General features: G+C 42.3%; 3 protein-coding genes across 4 annotated transcripts in view; all 3 read left to right on the top strand.

Annotated features, from left to right (window-relative positions):
• The window catches only part of SYTL2 (synaptotagmin like 2), a 51,305-nt gene extending 39,481 nt beyond the window's left edge, over nucleotides 1-11,824 (top strand). The window contains 9 exon segments of the mRNA XM_010706182.4: nucleotides 1,991-2,085; nucleotides 4,645-4,764; nucleotides 5,702-5,871; nucleotides 6,247-6,349; nucleotides 6,687-6,857; nucleotides 7,388-7,466; nucleotides 9,101-9,200; nucleotides 9,939-10,144; nucleotides 10,965-11,824. Of these exon segments, the coding sequence (XP_010704484.2) occupies nucleotides 1,991-2,085; nucleotides 4,645-4,764; nucleotides 5,702-5,871; nucleotides 6,247-6,349; nucleotides 6,687-6,857; nucleotides 7,388-7,466; nucleotides 9,101-9,200; nucleotides 9,939-10,144; nucleotides 10,965-11,110 (1,190 nt within the window). The 3' untranslated portion in view covers nucleotides 11,111-11,824.
• Nucleotides 11,825-11,968: 144 nt separating this feature from the next.
• On the top strand, nucleotides 11,969-15,160 carry CCDC89 (coiled-coil domain containing 89). Its single transcript, XM_085216450.1, has 2 exons — nucleotides 11,969-12,978; nucleotides 13,971-15,160. The coding sequence occupies exon 2, from the start codon at nucleotides 13,978-13,980 to the stop codon at nucleotides 15,025-15,027; it is 1,050 nt and encodes a 349-aa protein (XP_085072576.1). The 5' UTR covers nucleotides 11,969-12,978; nucleotides 13,971-13,977; the 3' UTR covers nucleotides 15,028-15,160.
• A 1,818-nt stretch (nucleotides 15,161-16,978) lies between these two features.
• CREBZF (CREB/ATF bZIP transcription factor) lies at nucleotides 16,979-21,283 on the top strand. Of its 2 annotated transcripts, XM_085216452.1 has the most exons (3): nucleotides 16,979-18,251; nucleotides 18,340-18,417; nucleotides 20,304-21,283. In XM_085216452.1, the coding sequence occupies exon 1, from the start codon at nucleotides 17,098-17,100 to the stop codon at nucleotides 17,941-17,943; it is 846 nt and encodes a 281-aa protein (XP_085072578.1). In that variant the 5' UTR covers nucleotides 16,979-17,097; the 3' UTR covers nucleotides 17,944-18,251; nucleotides 18,340-18,417; nucleotides 20,304-21,283. The 2 variants fall into 2 exon arrangements, with proteins under 2 accessions (XP_085072578.1, XP_085072577.1); XM_085216451.1 differs by having other exon boundaries at nucleotides 16,979-18,417.
• Nucleotides 21,284-22,651: the final 1,368 nt, after the last annotated feature.

Here is a 22,651-nt window from a genome sequence, read left to right as displayed (position 1 = left end):
ATGATGTCAAGATGAACATGCTGGAGAACCATTAAATAACATTGAATATGCTGAAATATAACACAATTGTTTCTTACCCACTGCATTATGGCACTACAGTTTTAAAAACAGTTGTGTAAAGTTGCATTTTTTTGAACTTCAAATCATTTTGAATGTTAGTGGTCTATAACAGAATAGAATACATGCAATGTCCAATATGTTAATGAGTCTTAAAAACTCTGTACTTAAGTACATAATGTTGCCTTCAGATGGAAAGCCTTACTGAAAGCACATTATATATTCAATATGTAGGCGCTGATCTGAAAAGGGTGGCTTTTTTTAGTTAAATGTGTTGTTAAATACAGTGAGTGAAGTTTTGAAAAAATGATTAACCCAGCCAAACTAATAACTGTACAGATACAGTAAAGCAAATTCTCTTGAAAATAATATTTTTTTTAGCTAAGCTTACACATTCATGTTCCCTCCTTAGTGATTTAGCTCCTATAAAGAATGATGCAAAACATAAACATTCATGAGGATCTAGGAAAGTGAAGGCTTGTCACACATAAAATATGTTGATGTTATTTATAAAACTGTAAAGCTGTTTGTGCCACTATTGACTGTTGTCAATACTGCACTGAGCAGGTCTGAAATCTGATCAGCATCAAGTGAGGAATGAAAATACAGCAGAAAGTGAGTAATAGGATTCTTCAAACTGACAATGGGGAAGCTTCTCCACTGATATTTAAACTAACACATTAAAGATCTTTTTTATTATTATTATTATTTAACAACTAACAAGTTGCACATCTAGACTAGAATATTGCTGAATAAAGTAACTGCATCTAACTGCATACTGACAATAATTGATATCTTAACCACTGTTTGAGCTTCGTCATCAAATGCTTTGGAAAAAGCTTAACTCTTATAGAAACAATCCCAGCATGTGCGTGGTGTTAAAATGTGTACAACAGGTACATACATGGTTCTGCAGCTGTGGCTGTCCATTGCCAAAAATTCTCTGTCATGGGATATTCAGTATTAGTATATTTCACCATGTGTATCTAGCGTAAAGACCTGTAGTATGTAGAGCTTCAGTGTATCATTAAATACGAGTGTGTTTAGAGCATGAAAAATTCTAAGAGTTGTGAACTTACAGTAAATTAGATCTTTGAAAGTCTAGTTTGTGTAAAGAAATAAATGAAGAGCACAGAATTGAATTTCAGTAAAGGTGTAGCAAAGTTTGAGCACTGGAACTGGCTCCTCAGGGGAGTGGTAACGGTACCAAGGCTACCAGAGTTCAAGAAGCATTTGGGCAGTGCTTTCAGACACAGGGTTTGAATTTTTGGTGGTCCTGTGTGGAGCCAGGAGTTGGGCTTAGTGATCCATGTGGGTCCCTTCCAACTCAGGATGTTCTAGGATTCTATGAAAGTTAAATAGATTGGCTGTAAGAAACTGCATCATTGAGATATGCTTTTAAAATTAACTAGGAATACTTCACACTTGAGACCTTGTTCAAATGTAAACATTTCTTGATTCACCCAAACATATTTTGCCAGTAATTGGACTGAGAAATAAAAAAAAAAAAACATAGTTTGGCATGTAGACCAATTTCTTACCAAGACATTCTGATTACTCTTACGGCAACAATGGCAAGGTTGGTGCATGAGTACACTTATCCTTATTCTAGAAAGAAAAGCTGGAAAGTAAATTGATCATATTTGATCAGAGTGGACTTTCAGCACTCAGTGATCCACTGTCAAGCAACGCAAACATTTTGTCTTCTGACAGACAAAGTTTTGTGGCCAGAGTTACAGGAGATGTCAATCTAGATCCTTCCTAATGGTAGCATCTCTGAGTTCTACAAGAAAGTTTACAACTTAGATGTAAGGTTTTCCGTGCATGTGCATGTATTTTGTCTGAGGTTGGTTGTTTTTAACCATGCCCTGCTATGGAATCTCACTCTTTTGATGTCCAAGCTTTTTTTGAAACTTGAATTGCTGCTCTTTAGTCTCCACAGTGCCTTCACAGCCTGATAAGCCATTTTCCAATCCTGAAAAAGTCAAAGGACTGAGCAAGTCAGTACCATCATTCCTACAGGAAGAGGTATGTTACATCTCTTGAAGAACTGTAATTAAAAATTTTGATTGCTGTGGCATTATGCATTTGCCAAATAGTATTTCCCAGGTTCTGCCAAGCCAGCTTACTACTTGCTTGTAGCATGTAACTGTTTCAGTATAACAATCAGGATGATCACAAGCAACCTGTAGCTTATTAACCTTTCAGACACTTCTATTCCTACTGTACAGCTATACATAAAGAGTATGTTTTATCAAAGAGATTGAAGCATAGTGAATGTTAGCTGTTATTCCCAAAGGCAATTTCTAATCTTAAAATAACAGGTCTTTTATCTTCAGAACATGCATACATTAATATATTTGTTTTGTTCAGAGCCTAAAATGTTTGAGTGAGTGTGTAAGACTATATGTAATGGCATCTTCTGGTGACCTTTCTCAGAGGGGTAGTAGTTTGGGATGGAGGTTCAGGTATGAGGCTCTCTAAATGAAAGCTCAGTATTTCCAGCAACGTCTTCGTAAATCATTTAAATTATTATTTAATGTCATTAATTCAGTATGATTTGTAAGAGTATGGCGTGGGCCATGGAATAAACTCTGAGGGCATGTTCATAGCTCCTAAAATGACACCAAAGTTTGAAAAAGATAAGCTATTGGAACCTGGCCTGCGCCTTCCCAAACAGTGAGCAGAGAAAAGTGTTGAGACTGTATATAAACCAAACACCAGTCTCCAAACATAAATGTCTAAAATAGGTAGCTCTGTAGATAACAGAATAGAATCATAGAATTTTAGAATCTCCAAGGAAAAGACCTCCAAGATCATCTAGTTCAACCATCCACCTACCAACAATATTTCCCCACTAACCCATGTCCCTTAGTACAACGTAGTTCAACTTAGTTCAACTCTTTGATAGGGTAGATAACAGCAGGACAAGGGGAAATGTTTTAAGTTGAGGGAGGGAAGATTTAGGTTGGATGTCAGGGGGAAATTCTTTACAGAGAGAGCGGTGAGGTGCTGGAACAGCTGCCCAGAGAGGTTGTGGATGCCCCGTCCCTGGAGGTGTTCAAGGCCTGATTGGATGGGGCCCTGGGCAGCCTGGTCTGGTATTAAATGTGGAGGTTGGTGGCCCTGCATATGGCAGGGGGTTGGAGAATTCATGATCCTTGAGGTCCCTGCCAACCCTGGCCATTCTGTGATTCTGTGATAACATCTAAACATTTCTTGAACACCTCCAGAGATGGTGACTCCACCAGCTCCCTGAGCAGCCCGTTCCAGTGCCTGACTACTCTTTTGGAGAATTCCTACTCTCAAACCTGAACCGCCCCTAGCACAACTTGATGCTATTCTCTCTCATCCAGTTGCTACTTACAGGGGAGAAGAGGCTGATCCCTACCTCACCATAGCGTCCTTTCAGGGAGTTGCAGAGAGTTATAAGGTCTCCCCTGAGCCTCCTCTTCTCCAAATTAAGCAAATTCAGCTGCTCCTCATAATACATGTGCTCCAGCTCTGTTGCCCTTCCCTGGACATACTCCATGGCCTCAGGAGTAGCTCTTTCTTGTGCGATGGGCCCAAAACTGAATGCAGTACTCAAGATGCAGCCCGGCCCCACCAGAGCTGAGCACAGAGGGACGATCCCCAATCACCTCCCTTTGTCCTGGTGGCTGCATTATTTCTGATACAAGCCAGGATGCCATTGGCCTTCTTGGCTACCTGGGCACACTGCTGGCTCACGTTCAGCCAAGAGTTGACCAAAACCCTCAGGTCCATTTCTTCCACAGAGTCTTCAGCTGCTCTGCCTCAAGCCTGTAGTGTTTCCTGGAATTGTTGTGGCCAAACTCAACTTATCTCTGCAGATATTCATAATGTGTGTAGAAATTGTTGTTAGTTTGCATTTGTTAGTAGAATATCAATGACAGTGATTCATCTGCATAAATGAAGAGGGGAAGCCTTGCACATTGTTGACATATGAAACACATCAGGGAGATAATACTTTTTATAGCAAATTGCATAGGAAAGCTTATATGGAAAGAAGCATCAAGTCTTCTATCCAGTGATGGCATGGAGATGTCATGAGTGGGGTTGTAAGCATACTGCCTGATGATGACCAAAACTGCAGTTTCTTGATGTAGAAGCAGTTCCTTGCTTGCTGTCTTGCAAAATAAGCATTTTTTTTTCAAAAGCCAATCACTTTATCCAGTGCTGTTTTACTGTGCATGTTACCTTGCAACTAACTTTGCCTCGAAGGAATGGGAGAATTGATGGTGTTCTCTGTATAACAGAAAGGGACTGGTGAAAGACCTGAGCACTATCACTTGCATAAGTTTATGCACAGCATAGTGAAGTAGAGAAGTTGAGTTTAATTGGCCCAATAAAGTTAACTTTGTACTTTCCATTGCTATTTGAGATTTAAGAAAAACCAAAACAGTTGCATTATTGCTTTAAAAATGTTTCAGCTTTCTGTTAGAAAATTTAAATTCTAGTTTTCTTTGAGTCCCAGTCTGTTATTAAAATCAGGTTTTTTTTTTTTTTTAATATTCCTTGTAACAACAAAGAACCTACACAGACCTTCTTTCTGTGATGTTTTTGTAGAGTGATGACAGAGAGACAGATACAGCATCAGAAAGCAGTTATTCCTTTGGCAGAATCAAGAAGAGTCCCAGCTCTCTAACCAATCTTAGCGGTTCTTCTGGCATGGCCTCCTTATCCTCTGTATGTACACAAAAGCCTCGTTTTAATGACACTTTGTTTTTGCTAATCTCTTCAGAATTGTTTTGGCTTCCTCTTCCTCTTCTTTTTCTTTCCCTGGCATCTTTCTCCTTCCTTCCCTCTCTCTGCTCTTTCTGTTATGTGAACCTTCGCTTGGAATTGCCTTTAAAAATAAATAAAGATTATTTTTATTTTTTGTTTTCTAGTAGTATGCTGGAGCTTGCTTGGTCCCATCCTACAGCGTACTCTATGAACTCTACACAAAGAGGCTTTTACATTAACAGCTAAAAGTTGTAGCAAATTGGGGAAGAATTCATATAGAACGAACACTTAGAAATGGATTATGGGGTAGAGGAGAAAATAAGTGAAAGAAGGACAATATTGCTATATGGGGTGAACTAGATAATCAATTTTAAGAAAATAAAAAAAAAACACAACAACATACATTTTTCTATTTCTACCTGTCCACAGCTTAATTTTCAAGTATGTTTTCTTTTGGCACCTAATTCAGGCACATAAAGACTCTGTTGATTTCTTTGTTGGTATTTTCAGAAGGTAAGTTGTCCTAAAGTTTTAGGCTCTGCTTTCTGCAAAGATAACCTGAAGAGATATACACGTATCTCAAGGATATGATCTCACACAATCTGTAGATGTATAGCATCCTATCATTTTTTTATTCTACCTCAATGCAATAAGTAAGTTTTTCTGTTGTTGTTGTAGAAAACTTGGCCTAACACCTTCTAAGCTTCACAAGTAACATTCTTCCTTTTGCTAATGTGCTTGCTAAGGAGCTTGTATAATAGTGTATACTATATTTCATAACTACATCCGAAGGGTCATTGTTAATTTCTTTATTGTCTGAATCCTGAAGGTAACTTCTGCTCTCTCATTTGTTAGAAATGCAAAGCCAGAAATTTTTTTTTCCTTGTGTGTGATACAGGTGAGTGGAAGCTTAATGAGTGTCTACAGTGGAGACTTTGGCAGTGTTGATGTGAAGGGGAACATTCAGTTTGCTATTGATTACGTAGAACAACTGAACGAACTCCACATTTTCATTTGCCAGTGTAAAGACTTGGCAGTTGCAGATGTCAAGAGACAGCGGTCGAGACCCGTAAGTAAAAACAGAGAATATTTTCTTCCTTGTGTAATTTTTACTTTTAATGTGCAGATGAGAACTGTATTTTCTTTCCAACAAATCTGTATGATTGAGTAAACAACCAAATAAGTGGAGACTATAACATGCTTTACATGTTTTTCTACTCTGAACTGAATCTAGAATTGCTGTATAAATTGTTACATACATTAATGTGGGAAACTCAAACTTCTAAGGATATGAAATTCTATTTTAAATTTTAACTTCCAAGATTAAGGGGAACTTAGTTAAGTGAATTTCTTTTACTTTGAAAGTAAATACTCGTGTATTTTGGAATAGGAAGTTGGAAGGGGTGTTTTCTTTCCCCCATTATCAATCTGTTTACATTTTAGGTATGTGAAGACCTACCTGCTTCCAGAGAAATACAAGCTGGGCAAACGGAAGACCTCAGTGAAAAAGAAAACTTTTAATCCAGTCTTCAATGAAATACTGCGGGTATATAACAAACACAGATTAGGCATGAAGTATAAGAAATTCTAACTTTTAGATTCAGATGCTCTCAAAAGAGATATTTGTGTTAAGATGAATTGCTCCACAGGTGTACCTATGTTTATCCACTGATAGTTTATAGTATTCTCTGGATTGAGAACACTGACTGTTGTGTAATACTTGCAAACAAACTCAAGCTACTTAGGAACTTAAGGTTTGAAATATTAAAATATGAAGAGTTTTGTCTTGAAATGAAGTGAGCAGTTATGTATGTTATAAACTCAGACACATTTTCTCTAACTCTGTCATTTTCGTTTTCCCCTTCATTTCTCCCTTTTGGCAGTACAAAATTGAGAAAGATCTCCTAAAGAACCAAAGCCTTAATATCTCTGTCTGGCACAATGATACCTTTGGGAGGAATAGCTTCCTTGGTGAAGTGGAGCTGGATTTAGGAACTTGGGACTGGAATGATAAATCCAACAAGCAGATCAACTGGTTTCCACTCAAGCCTAGGGTATGTTACTAAGGATGGGTTAGCTGTTTTACATTTTCTGGTGTGTATGTGAAAGACCAAATCATTCTTTATTTAGGCCTGATCTGTGTCTTCTGTGTTTTTTTTTCAATGTGAAGAAGTGAGGTGAGTATGAAGAAGTGGCACATACTTATGCCTTTTTGCAAGATAACTGCTGCTGAGGCTGATTTCTAGATAAATATTCCTACAGAAGTGAGTTTATGAAGTGCACTTTCCGTTGCACAAAGAATAAGTTTCTTATGTGCCACTTTTAAGTACACAACAATGGAAAAGAAGTGCTCTCAAGGGCTTTTGATGTCTCCTGGGTCTTGTCCATCATTTTGTGGTAGAACTCTGATGTCTCTGAGGCACTGTCAAGTAGCTCAGCTTGCCCTAAATCTGTGGTGTGTTCTAAACTGAGGAAGACTGAAGAAGAAAACAGAAGAAAAATTATCATGTACAAGTCAAGGTTGTTACTGTGCAAAGTTTGTGTGTGTGAACTGTAGTGTTTCAGATGTTTTCTTAAATTTCAGACTTCAGCGATGGCTTTTGAACTAGAAAACAGAGGGGAGATGAAACTAGCTCTCCAGTATGTTCCACAACCTGTTGGAGGTATGCATTGCTTCTTGGAGTTTGCCAGTGATTTGGAGTTTTAGCTGGGGGCAAGGGATGGTTGGGTGGTGTCCTGGTTTTAGCAGTATTCTATATAATGGCATCATGCGGCAAGCTGTCTGATGCTTAAGCACAGTGCTGGGTGCACTTTCTGTGTGTTGTGCTTCTAGCAACTCAGCTATTTCATGTGAGTTCTGACTATGGGAGACATGGTCTTCCAATTCTAGGTGAGGGATTGAGGGGGAAGAGCTCTCAGCTTTTCCAGGAGGCCAGCTGTGAGGGCCTGCTGATAAAGACTAGCACTGACTCTCTCCTTCCTCCCCTTTATTCCTGTATCGGGAAAGGTGTAGTGAGCAAGACTAGGGAAGTCATCCTGCTCCTGGCACTGGTGAGGTCACACCTCAAGTACTGTGTTCAGTTTTGGGCACCTCAGTATAGAAAGGACATTGAGGTGCTGGAGCAGGTCCAAAGAGGGGCAACAAGGCTTGTGGAGGGCTTGGAGAATGTGCCATATGAGGAGAGACTGAAGGAACTTAGACTGTTTACTCTGAGGAAAAGGAGGCTGAGGGAAGACCTTATTGCTCTCTTCCAATATCTGAAAGGTGCTTACAGCAAGAGTAGGGCTGGTCTCTTCTCACTGGTGACAGGAGACAGGACAAGGGGAAATGGCCTCAAGTTGCAATGGGGTAAGTTTAGGTTGGATATCAGGAAAAGCTTCTTTACAGAAAGGGTTGTGAAGCACTGGAATAGGCTTCCCAGGGAGATGGTTGAATCACCATGCCTGGATGTGTTTAAAAACCATTTGGATGTGGTGCTCAGGGACATGATTTAGCAGAGGGTTGTTAGAGTTAGGGTAGAACGGTTAGGTTGTGGTTGGACTCGATGATCTTTATGGTCTTTTCCAACTTAAGTGATTCTATAATTCTATCCTATGATTTATTTTTGGTTTGTTTGATTCATTATTCATAACTGTTGTGTATTATTTCACATTCCATTTCATAAATTACTTTTCTCTAATCTCAATGAGGTTTTTTTACTCTAAATTTCCTTCCTTCTTCCAAGGGGAGGGAAGGGTGTTGTGTGATTAACGCTTCAAACTGCGACAGGTGGGAAGTAGCTGTACAAAATTTTTCAACAAATTTCAGATGTCTTGTTTTAAAATATATATTTTTCCTGGAGGATGGGTCACTCTGGCCATGAATTCAGTTTGAGGATCACTTCAGGTCTTCTATTTTTTTTTATGTTCCAGCAGAAAAATTACCTGATTGTTGTAGAATTAGATGTACAGTCCAGTTAATCCAGTCTGTATACTTATGTTTTGTTTTCTCTCTAACAGATTTGGAGATTATGAAATCATCACAGTTGCTGTGATTTGTTACATAAACAATTACAACGCATTATGTTCATGGAAGTAGCTGTATGATCTTTTTTAGGTTCTTCCTGCCTGTCAATTTATAACTGGCTGGCCTGACATTGAAGCTAGGTCAGGTCTTCAATCCAGCCAGCCAGTCAATAAGAATGAAATATATTAAGAGCACAGAGAAGTTCATTTGAAAGTATAAGCAATGGTAAAGGCTACACTAGGTACCTACAAAGATTAATCAGAGCCAGGATTTTTTATTGTCATTTTAAAGGAAAGAAGATTCTGTCCACTGGTGAGGTCCACATTTGGGTGAAGGAATGCCGTGATCTTCCTCTTCTGAGGGGCAACAGGCTCAACTCTTTTATTAAGTGGTAAGAACTGTGATTGAAGTCATCAAAAATGGTGGCACAATAATGTCACTTTTATTTCTAATCTTACCTTCAATTTTCTCTGTTTAAATCAAACACAAAACAACAAATACTTAATTACTTTCTGATTTTTCTTTATTGTAATGCAAATTGTCCTGCAGGGCTTGTAACTTCAAGATGCTAAGTATTTACTAGCAAGTAAGATGTACTGAAAAAACTTTCTTAGTAGCCACCACCCTTTCATTTCAACTGCTTAGCTTGTTGGTGGAAAGGCTACTTAGATTTAAGTGAAGTTTTGTGTCTGGTACAAGTTGTATTTTAACAAAATAGGTTTGTGCAAGAGTATGCTTTAGTTTACTGTATCAGGGGAGAAGATAGAAGTGAGAGCCACAGCTGTATTTCTTCCTCCCACAAACTGATTTAAAATGTAAAGAGGATAGCAAGATGGTTGGGAAATCTCTGGCAGTAGCAAAAAGGCTTCAGCATCATTAGTGATAATCCAGCGAACAGACTCACTTGTGCCTCTTCCCTTCCGTCCTCTGAAGTACAAGAGTCTTCTTGGAAGGGTCTGAGAACATGATCTTTGAAGTTTTCTCCAAGATGCTGAGCCATTTTATCTTCAGTTGCTTTGTAACATGCAAAGGAGTGTTAATCAGTAGTTTTTGTTTATGGAATACATTTAATGCCTGTTACACTGTTAACCTGCAGTGCAAACTGATAGTGTTTTTTTTCTTTCTGAAGTACAATTCTTCCAGATACCAGCAGAAAAAGTCGCCAGAAAACAAGAACAGTGTCAAAAACTACAAACCCAGTATTCAACCACACCATGGTCTATGATGGTTTTAGACCAGAAGATTTGAAAGAAGCCTGCATAGAACTCACAGTCTGGGATCACAACAAGCTTGTCAACCATTTTCTGGGAGGTCTCAGGATAGGCCTTGGAACAGGTACTAGAAATGAAGAGATTAATCCTTAATTTACAAAATTGTCTTTCCATCCTTTCCATTTCTTTAAAAAAAATAAAAATAACAGCCATTTATTTACTTAAGAGTTTCATTTAGTGAGTTATCTGTCACGGATCCTGCCTTATCAGTCAGCCTTAATACTACTTCCATTTACAAGTTAGAACAAATGTAGTAGAAATAAACCTTTGTCCTTACATCGTACCTGGTATGAAATACAAGAATATGCTATTTCTGCACCCAGAATCTTGATAACATATCACAAACTTATGCATGCAGAAACTAGATAGGTGGTATAGAATCAGTACTGGGTGGAGATAAAAGGACAGATTGGGAATGTTTAATAAGATTTGAAGATTTTGGATATGGAAACTTATAAAAGCAAATATGTTTATTTGCAGAAAGGCAGTGTGAGATATGCAGATAGAATGCATGTTTTTCCCAGTTTAAATATATATATATATATAAATGTCCCTTTCTATCCAAGGAGGGGCAATGCATTTACAGTCTTTCAAAGCAAAAGCAAGAAAAAATGAATTCTCAGATGGTTCAGCAGAATAACTTAAAATACAAGTGAGGTCAGTAAACATCAAACTTAGTCTTAACAAGTGGAGAAAGATAATGCAGTTTGTGTGCAGAATTGTCACTAATTACATTTGATGGAATTGTTCAACCATAAAAATAATAGTTAGATCTTGAAAGCACTACCTGAGGAGGTGAAACTGTTTGAGAAGACAGGCAAATTTGATTGTCAGCTCTCAACTTTGCATATATTAATTGATTAATGTTTCTGGCATTTTTCTAGGCAAAAGTTATGGAACTACAGTGGACTGGATGGATTCTACTTCAGATGAATCTGCCTTGTGGGAGAAGATGATAAAGTCGCCCAACACATGGGTGGAAGATACACTACCTCTCAGGATGCTAATGGTTGCAAAACTGACAAAATAAGGGCTTTCTGATTGCTAGCAGCAAAAAGAATTCTTGGGAATGGAATCAAAAGGTGGGTGGTTGGAAGAGGAGCACAATAGCTCCTTTTACAGTCTGTGTTCTGTGGCTGTTCTGTTTCTGTGCTATCAAGTGTCACTTCATATTTCAAGCTAAACTTCTGCCTGCAGATCTATGCAAATTTAAGGGGCTAGTTCTTATTCACTGAAAGTATACTCGAGTAAGAATGCACTTAGCAATTGAGTGGTAGAGGAATCTGTGATACCTGAATGCTTGTGTTGCCTAATTTAAGTGTTGCTTATTCCTTACATCTAAACTGCCAGTCAAAAGAAAAAAAAAAGGAAAAGTGAGTAAACTTTGCATTTCCTGGATTGTTTGCGAACTGTTTTAATGACTTATTAGCAACAGCTGGCATTTTGTTCATGCTTCTCTGCATCCCTCTACAGATGAATCCTCATTATGCTACATTGGATCTCTGCAGCAAGGACTGTGCAGAATGTGTTTTTAAATAAGTCCCTTTATCTGTGGTTGTACTTTTATATGGTATAGAAGTTGCTTCTATAATGGAAGAAGCATTACATGAAGTGGAACTGTTGATATCTTATTCTGCAAGGTGCAGAGGACTGTTAATTCCAGTTTACTAGGAAAAATTAAGTTTATAAAGTTTGCTTATACATTTGTTCATCACCTTGCTAATAAATCAACATTACTTTTAAATGCTGAAGGCATTGGAGTCAAACTTTTTCATTTAAATGCTACTCTAAAGGATCTATGCTTGCCAGTTTTAATGATGATTGAAGTATTGGGTATTTATTTTGTAAAGTGTTCTCGTTATCTGTTCCTGCATTTGTTAGCTTGTTCTGCCAAACTCACTTCTCTGTTCTTCAGCGCCACCATTGGGAGAACGCTGGGATTATGGCTGGTCCTGGTTTAGAGAGCTCTGCAGCACATGAGAAAAAAAAAAAAAAAAAAAAAGTTGCTTTTCAACCTTTTGGGGAACTTCTTTCATCAGCTGGGCAGCCTGGAGATTGCAAAAAGAGCAATAAGTCTCCATCCCTTACTGCCTCAGCTGCTTTGGATGAGGTAAATAGCTGGTGCAGATTGCACTTTGCTTTTCCAGATCACCACTCATTCAGGGGAGGCTAACTAAGAACACAAAAGCAAGGTAACTGCTGTACCACTGAAGTACAGATATGCTGAAGCATATTATGCATACAGGCTCATACAAGAACAATCATTTATGTCTGGGAGAAACCTCTTTATTTGTAATCACTGACCACAGAATTTCATTTTCACCTTAAAAAGTTGCTGAAAATATGACCAACAACTTAACAAGTACAGAATTTTTTGTTGTTTTGTTTCCTGTGAATCCTAAACGCATTGCTGTGCCAAAATAGCTTGGGGAGCTCAGCTTATAGATGGGGTCTTGAGGCTTTAGATTTGCAGGCAAGTGCTGTGTAATCTCCTGTGTTCTATACTGTACAACATTTCAGTAGTTAAAAACTTAATTGCTATAAAAATAAAAGTTCTGTCCATATATATATGGATTCCACAAAAACAGGAGTGTTTTTTTAATGCCCTTGGAGCGCTAGCAGCATTTGTTTGCTAAGAACTAATCCCAGCTTCTTCCACGACTCCTGGAAGGCAGGATTCTGGAGTGACCCATTCAGACCTGCATTGCCATGGACACAAGCCCCATGCTAGGAGTGTCAACAAACAGGCGAAGGAAGGAGAACACCTGGCAACAGAAAAGATTTGTCCTCCTAAGCCCCTCTCTCTGTTTTTTTTTTCCACTGGATAGCCTCAGCCTTTTGGTCTTTCCCTGTTACGGCTGAATGTTTTGGCAGGAACCAAAGCAGCAGCAGTGGAAGGTGAGTACCCAGAAGCAGCATCCCTGCTGTCACAGCTTGGCACCTGTCCAGACTTGGCAGGCTTGGGTTCATTTTTTGCTAGATGTTCTTCATCCTTTCTTTACTTCTCTCTCTAAGGAGTTTTCCCTATGCCTAAGCTTTACCTCCAGCCAAGGCGCAGGAGGTCTCAGAGCCTGATTATCAGCAGGCTATTTTACATGCTGTGTGGTTGGAGGTCTGCATCTGCAAGTTGTACTTCAGTTTTAAAAAAACTTTTTGTACATCTGGGTAGCACTCCATATGATTAGGCACTAATAATGGTGGTGGTGCTGCTGTAACATAAATACCTTCAGATGAGAAAACAGTCTCAGCAAATCAGCACCAACACTCAAATAAGGAACCTTCTCTCCAGGCGCTGTCTTTATTATTGTGCATTCACTAATTATTGCCACTGAGTAGATGTGTTTTTTTTTTTTTTCAGACTCATAAATCTCTAAGCACAGTGTAAGGCTATTATTATTTTTTAATGAATAATATACTATCAAAACCATAAAAATCAATTTGAGGATTGAACTGCTCTAGTTAGATTTATAATTCCAGATCTGCAGGAGGAAAAAAAAAAAGGCAGAGGAAAAGGATTGATAAGGAATTATTTACAGCTTTATCATTTACTGTTTTTTTTACCTAAATGTAACAGTACTTCTTGTAACTTTAACAAGCAGTGCTTTGAGAAGGAATAATTACCAAAGCTAGTAATTGGCAAATGAATAGGCTTGTGTAAATACCAAGCCTACGGTTCTTTGCTTTTGCATCATGGAGTCTGGTATCCTCCTCTTCAGTCTGCTTGTCTTTGAACTGGGGTCTGCAGAGGCAGAGAGGGCTGCAGGGCTGTTCTTGGTTTTAGGATTCTGTGTCCACCAGCTTAGTGCAGTTCTGGGAATGCTTCAAACCTGCTGAATGTCACTAAGAGAAGTGGTCTCTACGAAATGTTGTTTCATCTTTGTGTGTGACAGTGTCTCCATGGCCCAAGAGGATGGAGAGGCAGTGATGGCCAACCACAGAAGTGATGCAGAGATGGGCAAAGATACAGAAGATCTGATAAAAGGCATGCAGACACCCTGTGGGAGCCCTGAGGAGAAGAGAGAGAAGGCTCTGCTACGGGCACGCCTGGAAGAGCAGCATCGCCTTATCTGTATCCTGAAGAAAAAAACAGATGATGCACGCAAACGCTACAAGAGCCTGGAGCAGGTTAATGTGGAACTGGAGAAACTGAGGCTAGAGGATGCTGTGAAACTAAAAACCCAAAGCCAGCGGATTCAGTACTTGGAGAATTTGGCCAACAACCATGAAAAAATGATCTACTCCAAGGACGAGCACAAGAAACAGAACACACAGCTGAAGGAGGAAAACCAGCACATGCAGAAGGAGAACGAAACCCTCCTCAGCCAAGCAGTGAAGGACAAGGAGGCTGAAATGCTCCAGCTTGCTGCCCAGGCCAGAGAGCTCTCACAGCAGCTGGGTGCTCTACATGAGAAATGTGCTTGTGAGAGATCGAGGGCACAGCAGCTAGAAAAGGAGCTCCTGGAAGCTCAGAGCCAGCAAGCACATGCCTGTATCTTGCAGGTTGACTCGCTAAGACAACAGCTGCAGCGCCTACAGGAGGAGCACCAACAAATGGTGGAACAGCTAGAGCATGGAGAAAGCCAGCAGAAGGCTCACGATGCCGAGCTGCAGGCCAAGCTGGAGAGGGCAAATGAGGAGAAAGAGCAGCTGCTGAGCCTGGCCAGAGAAAGGGGCAAAGCTCTACAAGAAAAGCAACAGGAAATTCTACAACTGGGAAGGAAGCTGGAGATGGCAGAAAGAGCCAAATGGAGAGCAGAGAGGAACATTGTTAAAGAAGTGGCAGCAAACTATGATCTGAAGCTCCAAGAGCTCCAGCAAGAGCTGAAAAGCAGCCAGCAGGCATACAGCGAGCTCTCACTGCAGTTTGATGCTTACAAAAAGCACAGTATGGATTTACTGTCCAAAGAAAAAGCACTGAATGTCAAACTCCGTCACTTTAAGGCATAAAACGTCAGCTTTCTGCTCGGTTCTTAGCAGGTGCCTCTACTGTACCACTCCACTGATTTCTGTTCCTGTTCGTGCAGCCATCTTCTAGCAGATCTCTGTAATGTACTTACAAGCTTAAATCCTTCTGCAAGAACTGGTCTGGAGCCTTTAATTCTTTTTGTTACAGTTTTTCATAAGAGCTCTATGCCATTAAATCCAAGCAGGAGTTGTCAAACTAGCCAAACCACGCCAGATCTGTAACATGAAAGATTAGGGGGGAAAATTTCAAATGTGAATTTGATTTTATTTGGTCCTAGATTTTCTTCCCAGAGATATATTTTTTTTATTTATAAAAAGCACTCCAGTCGTAGTCTCTAACGTTTGATTCTCTCTTGAAGTTCAAGAGATGTGGGATGCTTTAGAGGCATCTTTGGAGATCCAAGAATGGAATCCAATCTTGCAATGTCTGTAGCATGAACAGTAACAATTCAGAAACTTACTGGGTCCAAACAGTAAAATCACTGAATCAATACCCAAAGCTCAAGCAAAACATTACAAGTAGTTGTTCTACAGCTGCCTACAGTTCTCTTAGTCTTATTTAATGCCAGTGTTGTTTATATCCCTGTTCAACTCAAAGTAAGAGATTCTGTGGGTAATTTCAGTTGTTTTCAAAGTAGGTCGAGGATTTAAGTGGTACAAAACCTGAGGGCATAGATCTGGCAATTTCTGTTCAAAATCTTTCTTGTCAGCACCATGGGAGAGTGAGGCTCCCCGTCCACTCCTGCCTCTCTCCCAGCTGAGGCCATGGTTTTTGGCTGCTGAGTTTCAGCTCCTGAAAACTCCAACACTCACTCCACAATATGCCAAATGGCACCCTGCAGCAGGGCTGCAGGCAGCTGCCGGGATTGCTCTCCAAGTTCTCATCATGTGAGCATGTCTTAGAGACAGATGTTTTACACAGTCTGATGCACTGACATGCATTAATAAGAGAGTGGCTGAGGGAGGTGGTCCTGCCCCTGTGCTCTGCCCTGGAGAGCCCGCAGCTGTGTCCAGTTCATAGAATCATAGAATCATAGAATGCCCTGGGTTGAAAAGGACCACAATGGTCATCCATTTCAACCCCCTGTTATGTGCAGGGTCACCAACCAGCAGACCAGGCTGCCCAGAGCCACATCCAGCCTGGCCTTGAATGCCTCCAGGGGTGGGGCATCCACAACCTCCTTGGGCAACCTGTTCCAGTTCTGGGTTCCCCAGTTCAAACAAGATGGGGAGAGAGTGCAGTGGGGGAGCACAGGGATGATCAGGGCCTGGAGTATCTCTGTATGAGGGGAGGCTGTTCAGCCTGGGGGAGACTGAGAGGGGATCTTATCAATGCTTATAAATACCTAATGGAAAGATAGAGCCAGGCTCTTTTCACTGGTGCTCATTGACACAACAAGGGGCACAAAGTGGGAAAGGAAAGATCCCGTGAGGAAAAACTTCTTTACTGTGAGCGTGGCAGAGCACTGGAACAGGCTGCCAGAGGTGGGAAGTCTGCTTCTCTGGAGATGTTCGACATCCATCTGGACTCCTGGACCTGCTGCAGGGAATGGGCTTTAGCCTGGGGCTAGGCTCCATGTTCCCAGAGCTCCCTTCCATCCCCTACGATTCTGTGACAGTGACAGGACAAGGGGGAACGGTTTAAAACCAAATGAGAGATTTAAATTTAGGTTAGGAAGAAATTCTTTACTCAGAGGGCGGTGAGGCCCCTGGTGCTGCCCATAGAGCTGTGGTGCCCATCCCTGGAGGTGCTCGAGGCCAGGTCGGATAGGCTCCGCGCAACCTGGTGTGGGGCACCCAGCCCATTGCAGGGATGAGGAGCAGATGTGTGCCTTAAGGTCCGTCCCAACGCAGCCATTCGGGCACCGTTGAACTCCCCCACACACGCGCTTTTCCCGCGCGCGGGCGCAGCCCTCAGACATTCCCTCCCCTCCCCATCCCCTCACGTCCGCCGCTTCCCGACATGCACCGCGGCACCGCCGCTCCGCGCCGCTCTCCCCGGGCCCCGCGGCCGCCGCCTTCTCCCCCCCTCCTCCCTCCGCCGCCGCCGCCATGCGGCACAGCCTCACCCAACTGCTGGCGGCTTCCTCGGGCGGAGCGAGCCCTTCGGGAGCCGCGTGGCCTCTCGCCGGCGCCGGGCAGGCCCCGAGAGGGCGGGATGGCGGCGGGGAAGGGGATCCGGGAGCGGCGAGGCCCAAACAACAACAACAGGAAAAGGAGGCGGCCGAAGGCCCGCCTGAGGTGTGGGAACAAGAGGACTGGTTCCCCGGGCTGGAGCTGGGAGACCTGCTGGAGGCGGCCAGGCCGGAATGGGACGCGGGAGCGGAGCCGAGCGGCTGTTTTTGTGGAGAAGCGGGGCGGGGCCGCAGGCGGCGGAGCGGCGGGGCCGGCAGCAGGCTGAAGGCGGCGGCGGCGGCGCGGTTGAACCGGCTGAAGAAGAAGCAGTACGTGCTGGGGCTGGAGAGCCGCCTGCAGGGCCTGGCCGCCGAGAACCGCCAGCTGCGGGACCGCAATCGCGGCCTCAACCGCCGCCTGCGGGAGTTGGAGCGGGAGAGCGGCTACCTGCGTGCCGTGCTGGCCAACCAGAGCGCGCTGGGGCAGCTCCTGAGCCGCTTGGCCGGGACGCGGGCCGGCGGGCTGCGCCTGGGCACCAGCCTCTTCAGGGACGGCCGCCGCCAGCAACAGCAGCAGCCCAGCCGGGCCGGCGGCGACAGCGGCGACCACGACTACGCGCTGCCCAACGCGCGGCCGCCCGGCCCCGAGGAACCGCCGGGCGCGGAGCCCGAGGAGCGTTGGGCGGCTCCCGGCGGGATCTGCCTGCACGTGGAGCGGGATCAGGTGTCGGTGGAGTTCTGCTCCATCTGCGCTCGGCGAGCGGCCGCCTCCTTCAAAACGTAGGGTCGGCTACCCGCCGCAAGTGCCTCCTCGCGGAGAAGGGGAAGCTGTCGCCTTCGGGTGACGGAATTCCGAACGACGGGTGAGCGCCTCGACCAAAGGCCGCGTCGAGCCGGCGGCGGTGCGAGCCGGGAGAGGTGGTGACGCGGAGCTGCAGGCGGGGAACGGACGGTGCCGACCTGAGGCTGGACGGCGTGCGGCTGTCGGTAGAGATAACGTTGACCCGGCTGGGTTTCTGTCAGCCCGCTTATCCCAGCTGAAAACGCTCGCTTAGAAAACCGAAACCTTCATTAAGACGTCGTCGTCGGACGGCAAGTAGTAACGATCGGCAAAAGAAAGCATGCGTATAAAATTGTGCTGCCTCTTGGTTATACATTACTATTAAAACCTCTCTGACAGTTTCTCTTTTAGGTGCTTGCCCTGCCAGGCTCCGTTGTGTAGGGGTTAAAGAGCAGTCGTTTCCCACCTCGCAACCTGGTAAGGATCAATATATTCCCATAATGCGGTGTCAGACAGCTTGCTTTGCTTGTGCCGGTCTCGTTCATGCGGTGACTGGTCCAGGAGATGGTATCTCTGGTCCCTGCCTTGCTGTGATGTTTCTAATTCCTAACTCAGTTGTGGAAAACAACATTCTGAGTAGCTGCTTTCTGTTCTAAATCAATATGCGCACAGTAGCCGGTCAGTGAGCTGCGTTTTGAATTAAAAGTAAATGCTTTCTGCCATTTGAAATAGGAATTTTCTATTGAACTATGAGCATATGAGCAGCAAAAGGGAAAATATGCTAATGATACAACATTTATAGTCTTTTGTCACAGGGGAAGTTCCAAAAGAACAAGTAAATTGCTTTTAAATGAAAAATGTGACCTGATGGCTTAAAATACAGTCCAGTGTTAAGGATACACAGTCCCTTTAGAATTATCCTTTCCTGCCTTTCTTGAATTCACGATGCAGGGCTTTTCCTATTTGAACAGAACCCAAACGCTGCTAAGGTTCAGTGGAACCTTAACGTAGAGAAATCACTTTTTTCTATAGAACTCCAGTGAGAACTGTGGTTAGCATCATGGAGGGTTGCAAATAAGTCAGTACTTCTCACAAGTAATCTCTGTGCCTGTGCACACTGCAATTCCTTTGTTACTTCAGAGTAGCTTTACATTTTAAAGAAACTGCATGTATATGCATGTGCTTAATTTTACAGTAGAGATCATAGAATCATAAAATTGCTCGGGTTGGAAAAGATCTTAAAGGTCATTGTGTCCAACCACAACCTAACCATTCTACCCTAACTCTAACAACCCTTTGCTAAATCTTGTCCCTGAGCACCACATCCAAATGGTTTTTAAACACATCCAGGCATGGTGACTCAACCACCTCCCTGGGGAGCCTATTCCAGTGCTTAACAACCCTTTCTGTAAAGAAGCTTTTCCTGATGTCCAACCTAAACTTACCCCGTTGCAACTTGAGGCCATTTCCCCTTGTCTGTCACCAGTGAGAAGAGACCAACCCCGCTCTCACTGTAAGCACCTTTCAGATATTGGAAGAGAGCAATAAGGTTTCCCCTCAGCCTCCTTTTCCCCAGACTAAACGGCCCAGATCCTTCAGTCTCTCCTCATATGGCACATTCTCCAAGCCCTCCACAAGCCTTTTGCCCTTCTTTGGACCTGCTCCAGCACCTCAATGTCCTTTCTATACTGAGGTGCCCAAAACTGAACACAGTACTCGAGGTGAGGCCTCACCAGTGCCAAGTACAGGGCAGGATGACTTCCCTAGTCCTGCTCACCACACCATCCCTTATACAAGCCAGGATGCCGTAGATGTTAATTTAGCTTACTCTTACAGTATCCAGAAATCCGTAACTTCATTCAGTTCAGCAGAGGTTGGAGATGAGCAAATATGTGACTAATTAATTGAAAAATTCTTCCTGATTAACTGAGATAGGAGGAAAACTGTTGATGAACAACAGTATGTATTCTCTGGTAGTAGCATTTCTCCCCATCACACAGGATGAGCGGTAGTTGTGTCATAATGCTGAGGTGGTTTTTCTGTACGTCAGCTGGGGGAAGAAGGATTGTGAGAATGATAATATATGTAAAGTGAGGTTTCACAAAGAATAGATTTAAATCAGTCCCGTGTATTAACTTCTTTAAGAAAATATTCTAATTAGTGTTTTGGAAGTCTTGTTTCTTACAGCCTTAAATTTGGTATTTAAGGCTAAGCAGAAGAGTTTTCTCCCAGCAATTGGAACTGTTGGTACTACACCTTATCAAGTGCTCCTCGGTACGAAGAATATGATTTTTCTTTGTGAAACGTCACTGTGTGATGAAGTATACGTGTATTTAGCATCCTTGTTTTTCTTTATGCTAAAGTGGATTCAGCTGTGTTGGGGCAGAAGAGACGGGACCAGCTGCTGGCCACATTTCCTGCTTTATTTTAAAAGGTAGTATAAGAAATGAGAATAAAGAGGTAACAGGGCTTTTGCTATCTTTGTTTAAACAAACAAACGAAAAAAGGTTGAATGCTGGGATTCATTAACTGTCATCTGAGATATTTTTTAGAAGACAGTATTCTATCAAGCAGTGCTTTCAGAATTCCATCTGTTCAGGATGCACTGCCAGCACAAGAGAGACTTAAGATATGCATTACTGCGGTGGCATCGGCAGGACTGTTCCAAGGTTCAGTCTTTAGCTGTGTGCTCTGCTGTAAGTGGTGGGTTGTGCCAGGACCTTCTCAAGATATGTGCTGACTGATCCACAAAATGGAAATTAGTGAGTTAGATTGAGCCTAGGTTGAATCTGCCTGGCTCAGGATTCACAACCATGCTTCAGTTTGAATTTTAGTGTGTGCATGAGGAGAAGGGAAACACTAAATGCAGCAAGTGTGGGATGTTACAGTGGCATTTCTACAGTCACTTCAGTGCAGAAGTTTAAGTTAAATATGCATTATTTCATTTTGCATCACTACAAAGCAGTAGGAGTTAGAGATCTATGTTATGAAGCTGCACATCACTCCAGCCATGAAACCACCTGTGAGCTGTGTCTGAGAGTAGCTGATGTTCTGGTACACACAGTGACATAGACCTGAACAAGAACAAGGTCAAGTCCCAGAAAGTAAGTGGCTGCAGGCATATCTAGTGCCTGCTGAGTCATATTTAATCCAAATAGAGGGGAGGAGATTATTTGAAACTAACCAACTGTACCATCTGTATGGTGTATTAATGTAGCTTTTTGAAGTGGAAGCCTTGAAATGACTATAACTTAATACTTGAAAATATATTGTAAATGTTTCTTTGTAATGACGTGCCATCCAGATGAGATATCGTAATAAAGTCAGACCTGTTGATCTTTCAGTTGATGGGCTCAGATGTTTTCTTCATCTTTTTCCTCTCGCTGGTACCTTGCTTTAATTGAGTGCTTCACTACACAAAATGGGAATCAGGAAAATTCTGCTGCGTGGGTAAGCTGATGGAACAGAAGATTAAATGGATCAGCACATCCTGAAGGAAGGTTCTTGCTCATCTGTCTTTCAAGTTAGTTTGGGGTAAAGAAGAAACAAAGGCATTGTTCCTTGAACCAAAGATAGAACTGTTCTTCAGCAATAACTACATTTTGTATTTCACAGCTGTTTCCCTTTATTAGTGTGAATATATCTAATCAATAAGCCACAGAGGAGTGGAAGTTTTTACATTCCGTGGGCTGCAGTCTCCCTCTGCTATCCTTACTAAGTTCTGAAGTTTGATAAATAGTAATGTGCTCTTAGCCATAATGTTCCATCATACTGTTGTTTCTATGTTCAGCACTAGGGTGAGTGTATGTTAGAGGGTTCTGAAGGGACAGCATTTGTAAAGCTCCAGAGTGAGCCATGTGCTGCTGTGGACTTTATTTCTATACTCTTAAATGCATTATTTGTAAAGAGCACATTAAAGAAATGTGCTGGCTTTCAGTGCTGAACTGCCTAACTATACTAAATTTTCCAGTATTTCTTCACCCCAAGATCACCTGGAGCCTATTTCGAGTTCAGTAAGAAGCAATTTCATTCTTGGTTCACTGGTAGTCTTTTACAGACAGCACATTAACTTTTCTTCTGTTTTCTGAAGAGCTTAACAGCATCTGGAGGAACATCTACCCAGCAACTGCCCACAGAACCTCTGTTCTCAAAAGCTAGCAAAGAGTTTCCCTGTGAGAATCAACAAGATTCTATTTGTAGCATTATATTTATAAATGTTTCAAGGATTTATTAGCTGTTGTGGATACTCAAATGGGTTGTGTTTAAAGAACACCCTGTGTAAAACTGCACCTTGGCAGTAATGGAGTCTGTGTTTTCTCATCCAACTGCTGTTGGATATAGAGAGCTGGAGAAATAACACTGCCTCTGCTCACTGGCAGGAAGGAACATTGAGATTTGCCATCTGAAATGAAAAATGTACAAGATAAACACTAGAAAAGTACTAATTTTATCTTCATTTTTCTTTATAGCCAGTCCCTTAGTGTCCTTCTGGTAGAGTTCAGACTTAAACTAATCATAAATCTATCAGTACAGGCTATTTATCAGGCATGTGACGTGTAGTCTGTGACTGCCTCCTTGCAGCTATGAAGGTAGCAGAAGGCATACAGATCAGACCTAAAGGAATATTGTTTTCCTCTTGTTATACAGAATGCTCTCTACCTTCCATCCTAAAATAAGAGTAGAGAACAGTTTGTCCTCACTGAATCATTTA

This window comes from Meleagris gallopavo, chromosome 1 (assembly GCF_905368555.1).
Source record: "Meleagris gallopavo chromosome 1, MGAL_WU_HG_1.1, whole genome shotgun sequence".
Classification (NCBI taxonomy): domain Eukaryota; kingdom Metazoa; phylum Chordata; class Aves; order Galliformes; family Phasianidae; genus Meleagris; species Meleagris gallopavo.
Note: the sequence above shows the minus strand (reverse complement) of the source record. Positions and strands in the feature narration are given on the sequence as shown.

Bases quoted from the DNA above. Each gene is read 5' to 3' on its own strand.
- CREBZF (XM_085216452.1), top strand. From the start codon at position 17,098: ATGCGGCACAGCCTCACCCAACTGCTGGCGGCTTCCTCGGGCGGAGCG.
- CCDC89 (XM_085216450.1), top strand. From the start codon at position 13,978: ATGGCCCAAGAGGATGGAGAGGCAGTGATGGCCAACCACAGAAGTGAT.